Source organism: Diceros bicornis, chromosome 28 (assembly GCF_020826845.1).
Source record: "Diceros bicornis minor isolate mBicDic1 chromosome 28, mDicBic1.mat.cur, whole genome shotgun sequence".
Lineage (NCBI taxonomy): Eukaryota > Metazoa > Chordata > Mammalia > Perissodactyla > Rhinocerotidae > Diceros > Diceros bicornis.
This window is the reverse complement of record NC_080767.1, coordinates 31,832,647-31,853,249: the sequence shown is the minus strand read 5'-3', so window position 1 is coordinate 31,853,249 and position 20,603 is coordinate 31,832,647. Positions and strand designations below refer to the sequence as shown.

The following is a 20,603-nucleotide window of genomic DNA, read 5'->3' as shown; positions in this document are numbered from 1 at the left end:
TTTATAAGGAAGTTAACTGAGGTACAAGTAGGTTATGTAACTTGATCACGGTCACTCAGTTAGGGACTGGCAGATCTGGGATTTGAGCCCAGGCAGCTAGACTCCATCCAAAGTCCAAGCTGTAACCGCCTGACTATCCTACTACCTGTCACATTTCCTCTCTACTAGCTCCTTCTGTGCTGCTTTCTCTCTGCCCTCAAAACAACACTTCTGCTGACCACTGCTTAGCTGCTCTTTCACCCCATCAAGCTACTGTCCTCTCTCTCAAGCTTTTTCTTACCAACCATTGCAAACCACGGGTTTATACCTTTCACTTCCACTGCTTCATGGCTTCTGTCTTGAATCTCTCTAAATCAAGCTTTGCTCTGATTACTCTATAGAAAGTACCCTCCTGAAGGTCACTAGTGGTTTCTTTTTTACTCCATCCAGTGGGTCCTACCTCTCTCCAACTAGACTTCAAAATTCCTTGACTTTCATGCTTTAACATGACCAATCCACTCCTCTTCCCTCTAGGAAATCTTTTCTCCCTTTATTCTCTTGGCTTTCCTTCTACCTAACAGGTTTTTCCCCTCTTTTACCAAGCCCCTTCTCTTTCTTCAATTTAAACCATAACCAAGGGCATCCTTTCAAGATGCAACTCTTAGTCTTTTGTTTTATTCCTTCCTCTAAACTGTTAATCTATTCCCTCTGGCGTTTCTTAAACTACATTTTTAAAAATTATGAAGTATAAGAAACAGAAAAGTGATAAAACATATATGTCCAACTTAAAGAACGATTACGAAGTTAATGCTCACCCCTTCCCAAAGCTTCAATAATCAGCACTACACTTCTGACTCGTAAATCTGACTTTCAGTCCCCAGTTTCAGGTAATCAGGAATCTCAGAGCTAGTCTAGTCCAACTTCCTTATTTGATAGATGAAGAAACTGAGACCCAGAACGGGGATGGGACAGGCCCAAGTTTGCAGCATGTTGGTGTCAGCGTCTCCAATTCCCTGTTCCATTATTCCCCTTCTGTCTGACTCAAGCTGCCTGGTGTTCCTCTGGACACCTGCCCTCATCGGGATGTTTACAGATCTGCCTCAATCAGAGTTTATTCCTGGAGTTTGGCTGCTGTCTAAGGGGAGGCAGCCAAGAACGCACCACTATGCCCTGGCTGCAGTCTACAGAATAAAGCCCATTAAACACTTGAAGTGAGGCCACAAGCTAGAGAGTGACATCTTTAAACCCAGATTTTCTGTGGTTTAAGGCCAATGCTGAGGTAAACGTTTATTGTGTATGTTAAGTGATTCACAAAGAAGCACCTAAATAAAACATGTGTGTCATCATTAAATTTATACACAATCCTAACAGATCAATAGTAGAGGAAAAGAAAATAAATGGGGCTTGTGGGCAGCAAACACTTCCTCCCAGTGCTCTTTGCGTCAGTCTGGGTAAATGACAAGGGAGGGCAGTGGATATGAGGCTCCCTCTAGTGCTTTACAAAAAAAAGAACTGATACCAAATCCTACAAAACATTCTCACAAATCTTCAGGATTCTTCAACTTTTCATTCTCATGCTCAGATAAGGAAGAATTAAACCTTTCCCCCCATAAACATACATTTTAAAAAGCTAATTACAAAATGATTTCTTCTACATTCCCCTTATTATAAATGCCTCATTCTCAGAACAAAAAGGTTGATTCTCCCTGAGCCTTCTAACAGCAGTTAATGTATAATGAGTACCTGACAAATGCTAGAGCCTTTACACACATTATCTCATTTGCTTCTTACACTTTTGTGACAGGATATGGGCATTTCTTTATGTCTCCCATGTTTTCCATATTGAGCATGAATTATCTTTATAGTTAAGGAAACAAAATAAATGCTGTTTAGAGTAATTCTCATAATTATTCTGGGCTTCTCTAAGACAGAGCTCTGCTCATTTCTCCAGATGATGGTCCCACTGTGCTTCTGAATCAGTCTTCAGGGCTCACCCCTCAGGACTGGACACAGACAAAGCTCTACTGTCTTCTGCAAAGCTTGCTGGTACAGAGTTCTGCCTTCTTTACCAGCTCAGGCTCGCCTTCCCATTTCTCAGCCTCACTTGTTCTCCGTCCTTCTCTTCCTCCCTCCATCCCTGAAACGCCTTACCCTCGAACCCCACCACAAGCAATAAATAAAAACAACACTGCTTATAATGGGTTTGTAACTGATCCTGATTTTTGGAGCATGGGTGACTGCAGACCAGAGCCAACTAGTTCAGGCTGCCTCTGAGGCACACACCGCATGAAGAAGACTGACGCCTGAATGGGAAACCAAGAGGTAGCAGCAGCAAAAGCAGCAATTCAAGCGTGCTTATTAGGCTGCACCCAGGAAAAACCACCACCTCTCGGCCTGCCTGTCCCATTACCAGCGCCTTCTCCAGGTCAGAACTGTGTCTCACTCATCGTTGTCCCCGTGGGCACGCAGAGAGTGCCCAGAAATGCTTGCTAAATTAATAATAAGGACTCCCTCTTCTTTGCATCAACCTTCCTTCTGAATGGAAACGGCAGCCAAACTGAACGTCTACTGCAAGCCTGGTCCCTGTGCCTGGACAACCCCACACCTGGTTCACTCTCATTCACCTTTCAGATCAGAGCTCCAACATCACTTCTTTAGTCAACCCTTCCCTGACACTCTCTTCCCCCTATCAGGCCAGGTCTTTTGTTACATATTCTCATTGCATCAAGTCAAGTCCTCCATGGCACCTGTCCAAGTTCACAATTATTTATTTATGTGCTTACCTGACTGTCTGTCTTCCCACTGGGAAACAGGCCACATCTGTTTTGCTTACCACCCTATCTTCAGTGCCTAGCTCGATGCTTGGAGCATAATTGGGACTTAGTAATCACACGTTGAACAAATCAAAGCCAAAAGCCTTCCTTTTAACCTAATAAGGATGCAGGGACATTTATTTGTCCAATAGTTGAGCCCTACTGTGTGGAGTGTTCTTTGCTGGGCATTAGTGATACAATGCATATACATGTATATAGATCAAAATATGCCAACTCCACAAGGGCAGGAACTCTTATTCACTGTGAAATTCCTAACGCTTGGCACATAGTAAGCATGAAAATACTGAATGAATACAGTCCTCACTCTTACAAGTCCAAGGTTCATTTTTTCTCTTACTTATACCAACAACATTTTAATTGAATTCAGGAAGCAGGGAAGCTATGTATTAGCCCCAGAGCTCTGAATCACACCCACTGCTGGCTGACTCCTATCATAAGGCCGTGGCAATCACAGCTTCACACACAGAGGTATTTTTGCCCTCAAAGAAGATTAAATTTGAAATTTGTTCTGTTTAAATGTACTTTAAGGGGGGAAAAACCCTAGTAATTTCTTGAGATAAGATTGAGTTTGTAATTTAGATAACCCAATTTTATACCCCACTGCAATTAGTACATGGTTCTTAATACTGTTAGGGACAGTACCACTTTGAACGTGTCCTGAGAGCCATGGTTCCCATAAAAAGCACTGTCCCCCCAAAATAACACAGAAGCCAACTGCCCCCCCACCGCAGCAATAAAACATTCTACATACCATTTCAGAGGACTCATGGGCTCCTTAAGCCCCATCCATAGTCCCAAGTTAAGAAACCTTGAATTAGAAGGTAGAACATGCCAGTTTGATATTTTGGTAGAAGTACAAAATTAGTCCAAAACACCTCTCCCTTGGTCACTCACTTGTCATTAATCTGTCTCAGGAATTGAATAATGCTCTCTCTTAAAACATGTGCTACTTGTCCTGGGAAAGCTGGTCCCTGCCTCTGGAATAGGCAGAGAGGTCAAGGCCCACAGAGAGGAAGAAAGAGTGCGAGTGGCTGCTGACTTGAGTGGGAGTGAGGTGGTACACTTGCCACTAAGAGCTTGGGCTTTGCAGGTGGACAGAGCAAGGCTCAAGTCTTGGCTCTGCGGATGACTTACTGTATGACCAAGGGCAAGCTGCCTTATCTCAGCCTGAGGTTCCCCATCTGTGAAAATTCCAACAGTCCTCATGAGGACTAGTATTATGAGGATCACATGATATAAAACATATAAAGAGCTCAGAATAGTGCCTGACATACAGTGAGGTCTTTTTAATAAAGTGTAGCTATTACTTATTAATATTATCTGCATTCTTGTCCTGAAGCAGAGACAAAGCTATGCTCTGAACAGGTGCTGCAAATAATGAGCCATTTAAACAAAGTCCATTTAACACAGAAGAGAAAGAAATAGGCTGCTGACAGGAAACAGGGGCTGATTTCCAAGCTTGGCTTAAGAAACTGTTGCAGAGGTCAGAATCCCTGCTGGCCTGGAGGCATAGGGAGTCCAGTGAAGGTGAGGGGGTGAATGTTAGTAGCTCTGCATGGCAGGCTTGAAGTATGTTTTGTGGGCGAGTAGGAAGAGGTCTAGTACATTAAGGAGATCCTGATCCTAAAGTCCTCATGGCTAAATAACGAAATCTGACACAAGTCCGTCTTCCTTTTTTAGAATGCTTGGGGCAGGGACTTCGCTGTTCCGTTACTGACTTACATAGGACCTGAGAGTTACATAGGACTTTAAAGATAATAAGATACCTCTACACCAACTATTTTATTAAATCCTCAAAACAACTTTCTGAGATGGTTACAGCAGGGATTATCACCCTCATTCTACTGATGAGGAACTGAGACCTAGATAGGTAACATGACTGGTGTAAAGTCAAGGACCCAGTCTGTTAAGTGGCAAAGCCAGCACAAGAATGCAAACCTGGGGTGATTCTTGTTTCTTATCCATCTCTGCAGCGTAATCAGAACTGCGCACAGTTCTTGATGCATAAGAAAATCTATAAATGTTTGTGGACTTGAACTGACTTAAGGAAGTAGATGCCTGGGCAGAGGAGGTCAAAACAGGACAGGCCAAAAGACCACTGGTGTTTGCGGGATGGTGATGATGACCATCAGAAGAGCAGCAGCTACTTTAAAGGTATCACTTTATTTCTCTCTCCACAACCCTGCTGTGTCACCCTCCCCCGGGTCACACAGAAGAGGCAGAGCCAGGAGGAAAGCCAAGGTCCGTGGGACTCCCAGGCCTGTACTCGTAACCACTTGAAACAAATCAACATTCTATTTAATTTCTGAGCCTTTTTATTTAATTTGTTCGAATAGTTCAGACTCAAACTCCCTCAAAGATCACTAAAGAGAATTAGGTATTCTGGTTCTACCATCATAGTATTTTTCTAAAATGCAAGAAGCAAATTAGTAGCAGAGGACTCAAACACAGATAAGGACCAAGGGAGACCATCTTATTAAAATAAATTGAGAAGGCAGTGACCACTGTTACCCTTGCAACAACCAGCAAAATTTAGAGTTCACTGCACAGAAAGAGAGCACCCATTCAGAAGCTTCCTCATGAAACCCAATTCTAAGAGGTAGGAACAAGCAAAGAAGTAAAACTATAGTCTGGTCTGTTTGTAAGGAAAACGGAACTCAGTGTACAAAGAGTAAGTTTCAACACTGACACGGAGACTGAGTTACCCATCATTACATGACAAACATCACCAAAAATGGACCAGTACAGTGGCTCCTGTCCCATTTATTCAATCCCTCATTTCCAGTAAAGCACAATGATGATAAGCATTGACTTGAGAGTCTGAAATTTCTGGGATCTAATCACAACTCCATCACTTACTAACTTCATATCCTTTGGGAGTTTTCTTCAATTCTCTAAACTTCAGTGTACACATCTGTAAAATGACCTCATATGGTCACTGTAAGGATTAATTTACTGTGTGTAGACACTATGCAAGATTCTGTGAAAACATCAAGAAACAAGCCTGCTGAAGTCATTGCAATCATAAAGCTTAAAATCCTAACCCACACCAACTACATAAATGATCTGAGCAGGGAATAAAGTTCAAACTAGTGTTATTTTTAGCTCATGAATAAAAACATCCCGAGGGCAAATATTCCCAAGTGCCACAGAGTTTTCTGTTTCTCCAAATAGCAAATGGTTACGATTGCATTAATTTGGAGATATTGCTATTGGGTTTTTGTAGTAATATCTTTTCTTTCAGGTAATTTGAAATCTAGAGCATTCACTTTATGTTTGAAATAACAATTTCCAAGAAAGCAATGGTTCAGAAATTCCATTTCACCTTAGGCAGGATTCTACAGCAAAAGGGTCGTCTTCAGGTTTGATCTAAGAAATCCACCAAGCCTTCTCTTTTAGCATGGTTCCTGATTCTTCTAAACTAGCCTCACATATTTGACTTGTTCTCTAAAATCCCGTATAGACATAAAGAAACAGTTTCTCTAAGGCTCAAGTAAATAAAATTAGAAATGAAAGAGGAGAAATTACAACGGATACCATGGAAATACAGAGGATTATAAGAGAATACTATGAGAAATTATATGCCAACAAATTGGACAATCTAGAAGAAATGGATAAATTCTTAGACTTATACAACCTCCCAAAATTGAACCAAGAAGAAATGGAGAATCTGAATAGACCAATAACAAGAGATTGAAATAGTAATCAAAAACCTCCCAAAAAATAAAAGTCCAGGACCAGATGGCTTCTCCAGTGAATTTTACCAAACATTCAAAGAAGATTTAATACCCATCCTTCTCAAACTAGTCCAAAAAATAGAGGAAGATGGAATACTTCCTAAATCATTCTATGAGGCCAACATCACCCTGATACCAAAACCAGGTAAAGACAATACAAAGAAAGAAAATTACAGGCCAATATCGCTGATGAACATTGATGCAAAAATCCTCAACAAAATATTGGCAAACCGAATACAACAATACATTAAAAAGATCATACACCATGATCAAGTGGGATTTATACCAGAGACGCAGGGATGGTTCAACATCCGCAAATCAATCAACGTGATACATCACATCAACAAAACAAAGAATAAAAACCACATGATCATCTCAATAGACGCAGAGAAGGCATTTGACAAGATACAACATTCATTTATGATAAAAACTCTCAATAAAATGGGAATAGAAGGAAAGTACCTCAACATAATAAAGGCCGTATATGACAAACCCACAGCCAACATCATACTCAACGGGGAAAGACTGAAAGCCATTCCTCTGAGAACAGGAACGAGGCAGGGCTGCCCACTCTCACCACTCCTGTTCAACATAGTACTGGAGGTTTTGGCCAGAGCAATTAGGCAAGAAAAAGGAATAAAGGGAATCCAAATAGGTAACGAAGAAGTGAAACTCTCACTATTTGCAGATGACATGATTGTATATATAGAAAACCCTAAAGAATCTGTTGGCAAACTATTAGAAACAATCAACAACTACAGCAAAGTTGCAGGGTACAAAATCAATCTACAAAAATCAGTTGCATTTCTATATGCTAATAATGAACTAACAGAAAGAGAGCTCAAAAAGATAATACCATTTACGATTGCATCAAAAAGAATAAAATACCTAGGAATAAATCTTACCAAGGAGGTGAAGGACCTATACAATGAGAACTACAAGACATTATTAAAAGAAATCCATGATGACATAAAGAAATGGAAAGATATCCCATGCACGTGGATTGGAAGAATAAACATAGTTAAAATGTCTATATTACCCAAAGCAATCTACAGATTCAATGCAATCCCAATCAGAATCCCAATGACATTCTTCACAGAAACAGAAAAAAGAATACTAAAATTTATATGGGGCAACAAAAGACCCTGAATAGCTAAAGAAATCCTAAAGAAAAAGAACAAAGCAGGAGGCATCACAATCCCTGACTTCAAAACATACTACAAAGCAATAGTAATCAAAACAGCATGGTACTGGTACAAAAACAGACACACAGATCAATGGAACAGAATTGAGAGCCCAGAAATAAAACCACACATATACGGACAGCTAATTTTCGACAAAGGTGCTAAGAACATGCAATGGAGAAAGGAAAGTCTCTTCAATAAATGGTGCTGGGAAAACTGGACAGCCACATGCAAAAGAATGAAAGTGGACCATGTGCTATCGCCATTCACAAAAATTAACTCAAAATGGATCAAAGACCTGAAGGTGAGACCTGAAACTATAAAACTCATAGAAGAAAATATAGGCAACACACTATTTGACATTGGTTTTAAAGGAATCTTTTCGGATGACATGCCTACCCAGACTAGGGAAACTAAAGAAAAAATAAACAAGTGGGACTTTATCAGATTAAAGAGCTTTTATAAGACAAATGAAACCAGAATCAAGATGAACAGACAACCGACCAGCTGGGAGAGAATATTTGCAAAACATACATCAGACAAGGGGTTGATCTCCATAATATATAAAGAACTCACACAATTGAACAACAAAAAAACAAACAACCCGATCAAAAAATGGGCAGAGGAAATGAACAGACACTTCTCCAAGGAAGATATACAGATGGTCAATAGGCACATGAAAAGATGCTCAACGTCACTAATCATCAGGGAAATGCAAATCAAAACAACACTAAGATACCACCTCACGCCTGTTAGAATGGCTATAATCACCAAGACAAAAAACAACAAATGTTGGAGAGGATGTGGAGAAATAGGAACCCTCATACACAGCTGGTGGGAATGCAAATTGGTGCAGCCTCTATGGAAAACGGTATGGAGATTCCTCAAAGAATTAAAAATAGAGATGCCCTATGATCCAGCCATCCCACTACTGGGAATCTATCCAACGCACCTGAAATCAACAATCCAAAGAGGCTTATGCACCCCTATGTTCATTGCAGCATTATTCACCATAGCCAAGAAGTGGAAGCAACCTAAGTGTCCCTCGACAGACGATTGGATTAAGAAAATGTGGTATATATATACAATGGACTACTACTCAGCCATAAAAAAAGACAAAATCGTCCCATTTGCAACAACATGGATGGGCCTGGAGCGTATTATGTTAAGTGAAATAAGCCAGAAAGAGAAAGACAAACACTGTATGATCTCACTCATATGTGGAATATAAACCAACACATGGACAGAGAAAACTGGACTGTGGTTACCAGGGGCAGTGGGGGTGGGGGTGGGGGTGGGGGGTGAGGGGTGGGCACAAGGGGTGAAGGGAGTCATCTATATGGTGATAGACAAACAAAAATGTACAACCCAAAATTTCACAATGTTAGAAACCATTAAAACATCAATAAAAAAAAAAAAAGATCTTACAAAAAAAAAAGAAAGAAACAGTTTCTCTCACATATTTCTTAAATATCTTCAAAATTTAACAGCCTAAGAATTAATTTTTTTCCATTTTCCCCCCTCTAAAGACAATGCATGGCATAGTTATGAGTATGAAAGGGTTGTGCAACTCCTAGGACCACTCATGATCTCCTGGAACAGTCTATTTAAAGTGAAATTCCTTTTAGATCTTATATTAGAAATGGAAACAATTTTTCTATTTCAGGTCTGACCCATAAAGGGGAGAAATTCAACGGAAAGCTAAATGAGTTTTGATGTATGTTGTTAAATTTTAGATTGAGAGTAGAGGATCTCAAACTCCTCAAGAAATTATTATCTCTATTAAAGCCTATTAAATTATAGGCTATTTCTATTAAGCCTATTAAATTATAGGCTTAATTCAAGTTGGGAGGGGAGCGGGGAGAGATAAAAATATCTCAGTCTCATAATAAACTAAGGAGAAGGAGGGAAAAAGGGAGAAGTAAAACAGCTGAAAAGAGAGAAAGGTAAAGAGAGGCAAGTACAGACAGACACAGAGAAAGATTTATAGAGAAAAGGCAGGCCACGGGCAGAGAGGAATATAGACCTTTTTGAGCAACACACCCACCTTGTGGCCATTTCAGATATTGCCACACCAAACTGAATTCCTTTTGCACTTTTGCAATGAGAAGAGGCAGTGCAACAGAGTGGAATGCACTAGGAATGTGGAATCGGACAGCCTGAGTTCCACCAGGGCTCTTGTCACTGCCCAGCCAGGACCAGCTGGGTAAGTCACTTGACTTCTGTAAGCCTCAGTTTCCACACCTGATTTGCCTAACAAACCTCACAGGGTACTGTGAGGAAGAAATGAGATCCTTATACAAACTATACAAATACTGGAAATTACATCAGCATAATTGTTAAAACACAACAATGACAACAACAAAAGTAGGTATTTGTTTCCTGGACTGGCAGGCGAGGTAAAGTATTCCCAATCCCCACTTTAAGCAGGAAATACAACTGAGAAAACCGAGCCACAATTTTTAAAAAATTAAAAAATAATGGAATGGGATTTCACTGAGTTACAGAGCAAATGTTCCCTTTCTCAATCCTACACCAAAAAGTTCAAAAGCTAGTCTTCACACCATTCACATAGCAAGAATCCCCTTTTCCATGTCTAGAGGGGTCTCCAAACTCCGATGATCATACGCACTCTCCGTGCTGACGAAGGCACCACTGCACGAGGTCCACATAACACAGCGTTCATGACCGAGCTTGCCAATGAGTTTTCTTATTTTTGAGCTGGCAAATTATCACTGTGACTGAGGTTCTTTGCTAGTAATTGGCCCAACTATTGTCTATATCATCCTTAATATTTTTTGGTATTAAATCTAGCTGCCAGAGTACAACTAATCATTATAACTAAACTGTCCACACCATATCCCACCTTTTAGCAGAAAAATCTCATTCTCTAATGTCCCAGTGAATCTGTAGGCTTTCCATTCTGTGAGTCAATTTCAAGAAAAATTACTATCTTTCTCACCCGAAACCATGTGCACATAAGGGGAATCATCCAAAGTGTACCCTGGCCACGCAGAGTTCTCCAGGGCCGGAAGGAATTACGTATCTAAGCACAAAATGTGTGTGCTGTGCAGCCTTGTCTGCTTTAACACCTCGAAAGCACAGGCAAAAAACAAACAAACAAACAAAAGACATTAGATACCTCCCATCTGGACTATGGAAATAAAGGATCCATATATTATCAAAGCGCTTCAAGCTAATGAAAACCCAAAAGGTAAAACCTTTGGCTGGAAGCTATTATTAAGCCTTGCCCAAATCCATATTAACTCTTCTTTCTACCAGCCAAAACACTTGGTAGAAACTCAACAGCATATTCATTTATTCATTCATTCAGCCAATATCTATATGCCAGATCCTGTGCTTGTGCTGGGGATTGAGCAGTAAACAAAAGAGATAAAGTCCCCTCTATTATAGGCTTAATTCCAGTTGGGAGGGGGGCGGGGAGAGATAATAACATAAAATAACGTTAAGTAGCAATACAGGATATGAGGAAAATAAGACGGGGTAAGGAGATAAGGGTGTAAAAGGTTGGGGAGAGCTGCTATTTCAGACACTGTAATTAGAGAAAGCCTTTCTGATGGCATGATATTTGAGCCTAAGACTGAATGAGGCAACAGTGAAGCCACGTGGAAATGGAGGAGAACATTACAGGCAGAGAGAGCAGCCAGTGCAAAGTTCTGAGGAGTAAACGTGCTCAGCATGTTTGAGTACAGCAAGGAGGCCAGGGTGTCTGTAGTGGAAAGAGTAAGGGGGAAAAGTAGTAAGAGATGAAGTCAGAAAAGTGCTCAGAGGTCAGGTGGTGCCAGGCCTTGTAAGCCAAGGCAAGAACTCTTGAGTTTTATTCTGAGATAAGAAGCTATTAGACAGTTTTAAGCAAGGGAGAGACGGGATCAAGAAAAGCCTGGGAGGAAACCACTGTGAAAACAGGAAGAACAAGGAGTCTACTGGAATATTCCAGAAGAGAAGTGATGATGATGGTTAGAGTAGGGTGTTAGGGATGAAGAGGGCAGGCGGGAAGTGATCAGACTCAGGATATATTTTGATGATAGGGCTTGGATGTGGAGTATGAAGATGTGGAGTGTGACACAAAGAGAAGTTGAGGATGATAGCAAGGTTTTTGGCCTGAGCAAGCAGGTACCATGAGATGGGGACACTGAGAAAGGAGCAGGTTCTGGAGGGGAAGAAATCATACGCAAATAAAAGGCAGCAATCCTCTTGTGTGCTGAGCCAGGCTGAGGTGGAAAGAGTGACCCAAAGAACCTCAGAGCTCACTTGGTTCTGTGCTCTGTGCACAGACCCATCATCCGTGAAAATGGCACTGAAAAGTGTTTGGTGCCTGCTTGAAAAATCAGAGAGGAAATAATCATAGTAGTAGCCATCGTTTCTTGAGCCCTTACTAATTACCAGGCACTATGATAAGCACTGTACAGCTAATCCTCACACATAAAAGCACTTAACTACAGTACCTGGCACATGGTAAAATATCATTAAATGTTATCCATAACACTTGTGAAGTATATAATATTCTAATCTGAATGATAATCTTAATGATTATTTTAATTTCCAGAAGTTCAAAATCTCTCATTCATTTTATACTGTAATTTCTATTGTTTCTTGGGCTAACAGGTAGTTTTTGCATCCCCCCTTTCACAAACACAGCAGCCATTCCAAGATCCTAACTTTACGCAGAGGTTTCAGTTTCAGCCACCTCATGAAGGCCCAAAGTCCCATCATATGTCTATGTGAGCATTAAAACCCTAATACCTGCCTATGGTTTGATATTCCCTTGGGATACTGTTTTCTCTGTTCACACACACTAGCTCTGAGCTACTTTGTTTTAGGTACCTGGACATTTCTCTTTTTTCTTTCAAGTTCACCCAGGTATGTAAATATTTCTTGGGTTATATTTTATTTAGCATGTCCAAGTGTTTAAAGATGGGTAGCCTGAGTCAGCTCAGTCTGACACATAATCAGAACCAGAAGTCCAATATTATTTTACAGATGAGGAAATTGCACCTTAAATAGGCGAAGTAAATTTGAGTTCAGCTTTCTGATTCCAAGTCCGTACTCTACTCAGTAGACAGTGAAGCTTTTCCTCCACCACATCTGCCCTGACATACTAATCTCAGTTCTACCATCTGGAGTCACATAAAGTAAATGTGACAGTCAGTCTTTTATGTATCCTTTAAGAATCTGAACACAACTATTTATTCTGTCCCTCATTTGCCACCACCCCCAAATTCCAAACTAAACTCCCTCAATTACTTTCCTTCTTTAAAAACAAAACTTGATTATAACATGAACACAAGATCCTATATTATTTTACCTTAAAAAATTGTACAAATCATAAATGCCATTGGAAGTGATAAAATTGAATGGGTTGCCTTTATGTATTATTAGTTTCATTTTAGGGAATTTCTGACCATAAGAATACACACTGAAAATTACAGGACAGCACAGCAGAAATAATGAAATCTGAGTTCTGCCGCTAACTAGCTGTACGACTCTAGGGGACTACAACAACTTTGTGTTTTGGTTTGTCTTCAAAATGGGGATAACAATAGCTTTCCTAGAGTTCAAAGGCTGGGGGAGGCAATGAGATTTAATGATTAAGATATAATATATATGAAAATATTTGAAAAAAATATATACACTACAGAAGAAAACATTATTATTTATGTATTATAAATGTTGATATTTAATTAGGAATAGTGAGACATTAACTGAACAAAAGAATCTAAATTAAAACAAAAATTATTTTACCTTCATGTTGCAAGCTAATTCCATTAATTTTTTTGCGTTTTCTTCCGAGCGATATCTCTTAGGAAGCTGAACCCTGAAGAACTTCAACGCACCTTCAAAGTCTGTCAGTAGCAAGTCATCCTTGGAAGTCTTGAAGAAAGAAGAGAATACAACCATGTATAGAAAAAATTCTTTGCTATGAAGATGCACAAGAAGAGTTTTATAATACCAGCACCTTTATAATGTCCAGAAGGTACTTAGCCTTTGCCAAAACCACTTGCACATATCCACCGTCAGGGACAGTGCTAGAGCATACTGGCTGCTCAGAATGAGATTAAGACCAAGATATTGCAAGCGCTGAACAGAGAATAGCCAGATAACTCAGCTTATGAATAAATATGTACCTTTAATAATCCAAGGGCGACATTAAAAATAACACTTATTCCCTGAAAGAGAAAACACAAAAGAACATTTTCAGTGTTTGTATCTGGACTATTAAGCTGTTTATCCTCGGAATACCCCAGAATTTTAGCGAAATTGTAAAATTTTAATTAAATTAAAAAATGAAATATCTTGGAAAATAAAAATTACAGAGCCACCACTGAAAAATCACTTAAAGTAGACCCAGTCTCCCATTTTTCTGAGAGAGGTTTCCTAGCCCCGTTCTCACAATCAACAAGAAAGAATACTTTTCTAAAGTATTCTATGCTTCCAAACCAAAATATTAGACTCACAAAATTGTGATCTATCAGGAAATAACTCCTGGTGGATTTTTCCTTTATTTTGTGCTGCCCCACTTTAAGTACAGCAATCACTCCGTCCATGAGCCCTACATCCCAGAACTGAATTTGCTCAGGGCTCCCTCCAATCTCCCTTTCTTCATAACCATTCTGGGAGTGATGGGGGCAAAGGAGAGATGAGGGGAGGCACCAACATTTGTTGATCAAGTTAAACTATTTAAGTTTCTGGGCCTCGGTTTCCATAACTAATATTCTCCCAAGGGTTTTCTGAGCTAATTAGTTGAAAAGTTTATGTGAATAACTTAGCATGCCACTGGGCCCTTTATAACTACTTAACAAACGGTTGTTCATAATAATGAAAAACTAGATAATTTAAAGGTCTGAGATTAGGAATTGGTTACATAAATTATGGGATATCCAAATAATGGCATACTTGGCAGCAAGTAAGAATATGGTATATTTGGTAATGTTATTTTCTTATAATGTTCCTTATATGTTTTAAGCTCGGTAGAAGGTACAAATTCTTTAATGAATTTTTATATGGTTTGAATACGGCAAAATTAAACAAAACGAAGGATGGTACAGATGTGTATCTGTCTAAAGATGTTCAAGTATATGAAATGAAAAAACAGGTTACCAAATATTAAATATAGCACAATCATATTTTTACATATATACATATAGAACCATAACATACATTATAACATAATATTCCAAATGAAGAAAAGCTACTGCATATAGAAATTATACACACACATATAAGAACACAAAATAAGGCTGAAAGAATATAGTACACCAAAATATTAAAAGTAGTTACCCTCTAGACAATAGATTAGAAGTATTTTAAAATCTTTCTGCATATATTTTTTACAGTTTCTATAATAAACATATCTTATTTTTGGAATTAGTTGTTTTTTTCTTACACACACACCCCCCCACCCCCAAAACCCCAAACTATGCTGTGGCAAAGACTGTTATTTAATGTCTCTTTTCTTTTAGTAATAGACCTCCAATTTTTAGCAAATTCTTACCCTGCTTAAAATAAAAATCTCTCCTGCAGCTAGGTGTGGTCATGTACCTAACTTCTGGCCAACAAGAGGTAAGTGGAAATGCAGGTGAACTTCCAGCAAGTCTCTTTTTTTTTTTTTTGTGAGGAAGATCAGCCCTGAGCTAACATCCATGCTAATCCTCTTCTTTTTGCTGAGGAAGACCGGCTCTGAGCTAACATCTATTGCCAATCCTCCTCCTTTTTTTTTCCCCCAAAGCCCCAGTAGACAGCTGCATGTCATAGTTGCACATCCTTCTAGTTGCTGTATGTGGGACGTGGCCTCAGCATGGCCAGAGAAGCGGTGCGTCTGTGCGCGCCCGGGATCCAAACCTGGGCCTCCAGTAGCGGAGCACGCGCACTTAACTGTTAAGCCACCGGGCCGGCCCCCAGCAAGTCTCTTTTAAAAAGAGGGCATGCACCCTCCCCCATCCCCTAACCCTCCTAGCTTAAATACAGATATGGTGGCTGCAGTCTAATCAGCCATAAGGATGAGAATCATGCTCTGGGAAGGCAGGTTACTGCCAACCTTCTGACTTCTTTTACAGGAGAAAGAAACAAACCTCTCCTTTATTTAGTCACTGTTATTTTGGGTTTCTTCAATAAATACAGCCAAGCCTAACATTAATACAAATGTCTAATGTGGTTTTTTTCCGGCAGAAAGCACGTTCAACAAAATGTGATCATTAGCTTTGGCCCAAGGAAGAATCACTTAAACCTGGATTTTTCAGCACTGAAATAAAATAACTGAGAAGAACAAATTCTGTTTTGACAGAGCTGACAAAGGGAGGCCACTGCAAACAAAAGCCAAAGTGCTGTGGCCTCTGATACATACCTCACATAAAAGCAGGTCGATGATATGGAAGACCATGTAGAGAGGGAATTTTGCAGTGAAAAGCGTAAGAAACCACTGGGAGGCATACATGTGTGCTTCAAGGCTTATATCCAGGAAGTGGCTGTACAGGTCAGGAATGTATTCCTGAAATAGCAAACTAATTAGTTTTAGGCACATATGCAGCTGTTCAACTCTCACTCAGAAGGTTCATAAATCTGACAGGAATAGTCCAAAAAAAGTCACATACCTGTGTTTTCCTAAATCCTCCAAAGTGCTCAGAAGAACACTTATCATCTGGTATTAAACTGGCACTCAGCCCTCTTTTCCAGTCCACAAACTAGCTCTAAGGAGGAATCCCCAAATGGTGACAAATATTTGGAAGGGCAGTTCTTCTTTCCAAGTCATGAAATGTTTGGGAAAGTTTGTTTCACTTTTGTTATGAGATTCCTAACCAGTCAGCTTCAGAGCCTTGGCGAATATTTCTTGACTCAGTTTGCTGTGTTAAAGGCCCTACAAAGTCATCTGATCTTTTGAGTGTTTATGAGATTGAAAACCCAGCTCACACTCAGGAGGTTTACACCTTATTAATCTTAGCATCCTCATCACATAGTGAGAAATGAAAAAAATAAAATCCGTCCTTAACCCAGGATGGCTAAGACAATCACCACTGCTCCTTGGCACCATTTCATCAATCCAGTTCTCCCCAGTCCTGCACTCTCGTTTGGCAAATGCAAGCTGGTTTCTTTTTTTACCTGCATGAGGCGCTCCAACTGGTAAAATTTGCAATGCAAATCTTCAAAGTTTTGCTTGAAAAGCTCCCTGAGACCATAGTCAAACATGATCTTGACCAGAACACTGAATGCCTGTTCTTCAGGCATCTGTAACAGATAGGGAATGGGGAGGGGGGGGAAAAATCACAAAACGTATAGAGAAGTATTCTCAGTGTATTAAATCCATTCTTCTACTCTCTTATCTGGCTATCAGGAAATTTAGCAGTATGCAGTAACTCAGGCCTATAGTTGTGTTTTACAACATTCATTCCCTCAACCAAGAAATATTTAACTACGCCTACTCTGTGTCAGACACTGTTCCAGTCCTCAAGAAGCCTCCCATACGAGTACACAATGACTGTAATATGAATTAGGTAGAAAGATCAGTGGGAACACAAGAACAAGAAAGCCTGAGTCTGCCTGAGGGAGCCAGGAAGAAGTTTTGTGAGGAGTATAGGAATTGAACTGACTAGGAAGAGGCCGATACACAAGTGTAGGTTTCATCGTTTCCAAATCATGAGACCTTGTTAAATCATTTACCTCCTTAGCTGCTATTTCATTTAGCAGAAATGTTTTTTTTCCTCATTGTTGTTAAAAACATGGCTAGTTACAGAAGAACCTTACATATTCTAAGGCTTGCAGTAATGTTTAAGGTACTACAGTAACGCAGTAATACTTAAAATACTACAAAAATCCTACTTCACTTCTATTTACAGATGTTACCCATTTATAATAATACCTACATCTTCCATAGCTTTATGGAAAAATATTTCCCGGAGAACCTGGCAAATGTCTAGTTTTCAAAATAGAAAAAAAGCACTGGGAATGTTATTTAAGGCTTGGTGTGACTGTAGCAAGCCTTCAAAATGTCAAGAAGGTGGGCGAGCTTCTGTGGAACAAGACGATGGAGGTGAGCCAAGCACAGAAATCAGTGGAATAAAGCAGAGCTAAAGAGCAAATCAGATTAAGTAATAAATGAGAATAGCATAGCAAATTATTATTGGAAAGGAAAGGGCATTTGGGACAAAGGACCAGGCCTCTGAGGTCTCTGTCACAGAAGGCAACTTTATTCTTCCATATGGTAAGAGAAACTTGGTCTGATCCAGAAGAGCACTTCTGATGTCAGGTAGCACATCTGGCCTCACTCTGAACCAAACGTTTATCTCAACACCATGGCAAGGAGCATAGAGTTCAAACCAAGACGTTGTGGATTTGATCGGGAAACCCATTTTAAAGGGGCTGTGATACTTAAATGGGGATATATGTCCTTGGACTGGAGTTGAGAACAAAGACAAACCACATAGGCTTGTGAGACTTAGATATATAAAGACTGATTAAAACAACCAAACAAAACAAAATTTAAAAACTTGACCTCTTGATGGATGTGTTAATTAGCTTGATTTTGGTAAATCATTTCACAACGTATATGTATTATCAAATCATCACATTATGCACCTTATATATATACACACATAGTTTTTATTTGTCAATTATATCTCAATAAAGCTGGGGAAAAAACTTGTCCTCTTTATTAATGTCATAGCTTTATCATATTTTTACATGTCTACCAATACCAACGAGCTAGGTTCACAGTAAGAAGACACAAAGTGCTTTCTGTTTTACTTGTATTACAATCTATACAAAATTGCTTAAAACTCTTCAAAGCCTTCCCCTTGCTCAGAGAAACAAAATGCAGACTTCTTGACCTGCCCCACGGCCCTCTCTAAGCTGGTCTTGTGAACGTCTCTCGCTCCCTCCCTCACTCTCCGTCACTCATGATGCTCCAGTCACACTGCCCTTCTTTCACTTCCTTCCATATGGTAAGTTTTCCTCATTTCAGTGCTTCTGGATACTGTATTCCCTTTTCTGGAATGCTCTACTCTCCACTCTTTCGCTTTTAAAATAGTTTCAATATTTTTATAACAATGTTAAAAAAAAAGTTAAATGAACCTGAAAAGTACAAAAGAGAATGGATACTCCTTCTCATTTTTCAGGGTTCACCTTAACAGTTACCTCCCCAGAGAAGCCTATAATCTAAAATAAGGCTCCCTTGTTATAATCTTGCATCAAACTTTTTACTATACCTTCACAGTGCCACTGAAATTAATAATGATATACCTGTGTGATTTTTTTTTGTGAGGAGACCAGCCCTGTGCTAACATCTGCCAATCCTCCTCTTTTTCTGCTGAGGAAGACTGGCCCTGGGCTAACATCCATGCCCATCTTCCTCCACTTTATATGGGACACCGCCACAGCATGGCTTGACAAGCGGTGCGTCGGTGCGCGCCCGAGATCCGAACCGGCGAACCCCGGGCCGGTGCAGCAGAGCACACACTTAACTGCTTGCGCCACCGGGCTGGCCCCATACTTGTGTGATTTTTGCTTAAAGCTAGTCAGCTTCACTAACTTGGTCTCCACAAGGACTGGGACCATGCCTACCTTATTCACTCCTGATCTCCAGCACAGCACAGACCATAACAGGTGCTCAAAACTCTCTGCTAAACATCACCTGTGTGGTATTTTTGCCAAGCATTTTCCCTTGAATCATGAGGAAATGACCAGACAAAGCAAGAATGTGGGATGTTTTACAAGATGATTTGCTTAAATTTTTCAAAACTGTCAACGGCATGAAACACACAAAAAACACAAGAGGGTAGTTTAGTAAAAAGAATAAAGACAAGTGACAACCAAATGCAATACTTGAATCTTCAGTGATCTTGGTTAGAAAGAAAAGCTATAAGAGACTTCACTGAGTAAACAATCGAGGAAAATTGAATATGGACTGTGTGTAAGATATTACTGAATCAGAGCGGAATTTCTTGGATGTGTTGTGGTATCATGGTTATATCCTTAGGAGATACATGCTCAAGCATTTAGGAGTGAAGTATCTTGATGTTTGCTACTTACTTTCCAAAAATAATTTCAAAAAATTTTTTTGAGAAAAAAATAAAATATGTGTGTAAAAAAGAGGGAGAGAGAGAGAGAGAGATGCAGAGAGCGACAGAGACAGCTGTGTGGAAAAAATATTAATTGGTAAATTAGGTGAAGAGTATATGGATGTTCACCTTAAGACTTTTTCAATTTTGCTGTGGATTTGAAAGAATATCAATAAGGCAGAGGGTAAACGTCTTGGGTGAATGAGTGATGAATAAAATGGCACTAAAGAAAGCCGACTTCTCTGCCTCCCTCCCACCCCAATACATAAATCCCAAAACAAATACTAATGACAGTGGCTACTTTAGAGAAGATAAAATGTCCCCAAGGTCCAACCAAGACCAGTGTATACAATCACTCTAGTAATAAAAATGAAGTCTACCCTTGTACTAGTTTTCAACACTGTCATTTATTCTCACCACTTTGCTTTCACGATGACATTAAATTAAGGACAAGGTTTCTAGATACAGGAGTTAAAACTCATGCCCTAGAGCCTGGAAAAAGCCAATATAAAATTGCTCAAGTCTAAGGCCAGTATAAGCTGAGGCAGACCAAGTCTAAGTCATAACAGACACCTAATTACTCACGTGGAGAAGCAAAACAGCAGCGAGAAACGACTGGCCCTGGCAATAGCCAATCTCTTCATCATACACAGAATAAGCCTGGAAAAAAAAACACAGGAGGTGTAAATGAATGTAGTCACTCATGGGCCATAGTTCCTTGAACACAGGAACCTGAAAGATGCTACCCACACTCCACTGTGGCATTTTGATGGTCAATGAGTGATGCAAACATTTCTCTCC

The 20,603-nt window shown here is 39.7% G+C and overlaps 1 protein-coding gene across 6 annotated transcripts in view; it reads right to left on the bottom strand.

Annotated features, from left to right (window-relative positions):
- The window catches only part of RABGAP1 (RAB GTPase activating protein 1), a 159,525-nt gene that overhangs the window by 14,041 nt on the left and 124,881 nt on the right, over window positions 1-20,603 (bottom strand). For all 6 annotated transcript variants that reach the window (XM_058523986.1, XM_058523985.1, XM_058523983.1 and 3 more), the window contains 5 exons: window positions 20,388-20,462; window positions 16,849-16,974; window positions 16,097-16,240; window positions 13,881-13,922; window positions 13,498-13,626 (listed from right to left, as the gene is read on the bottom strand). In XM_058523986.1, coding sequence (XP_058379969.1) covers window positions 13,498-13,626; window positions 13,881-13,922; window positions 16,097-16,240; window positions 16,849-16,974; window positions 20,388-20,462 — 516 coding nt within the window. The remainder of the gene's footprint in view (window positions 1-13,497; window positions 13,627-13,880; window positions 13,923-16,096; window positions 16,241-16,848; window positions 16,975-20,387; window positions 20,463-20,603) is intronic.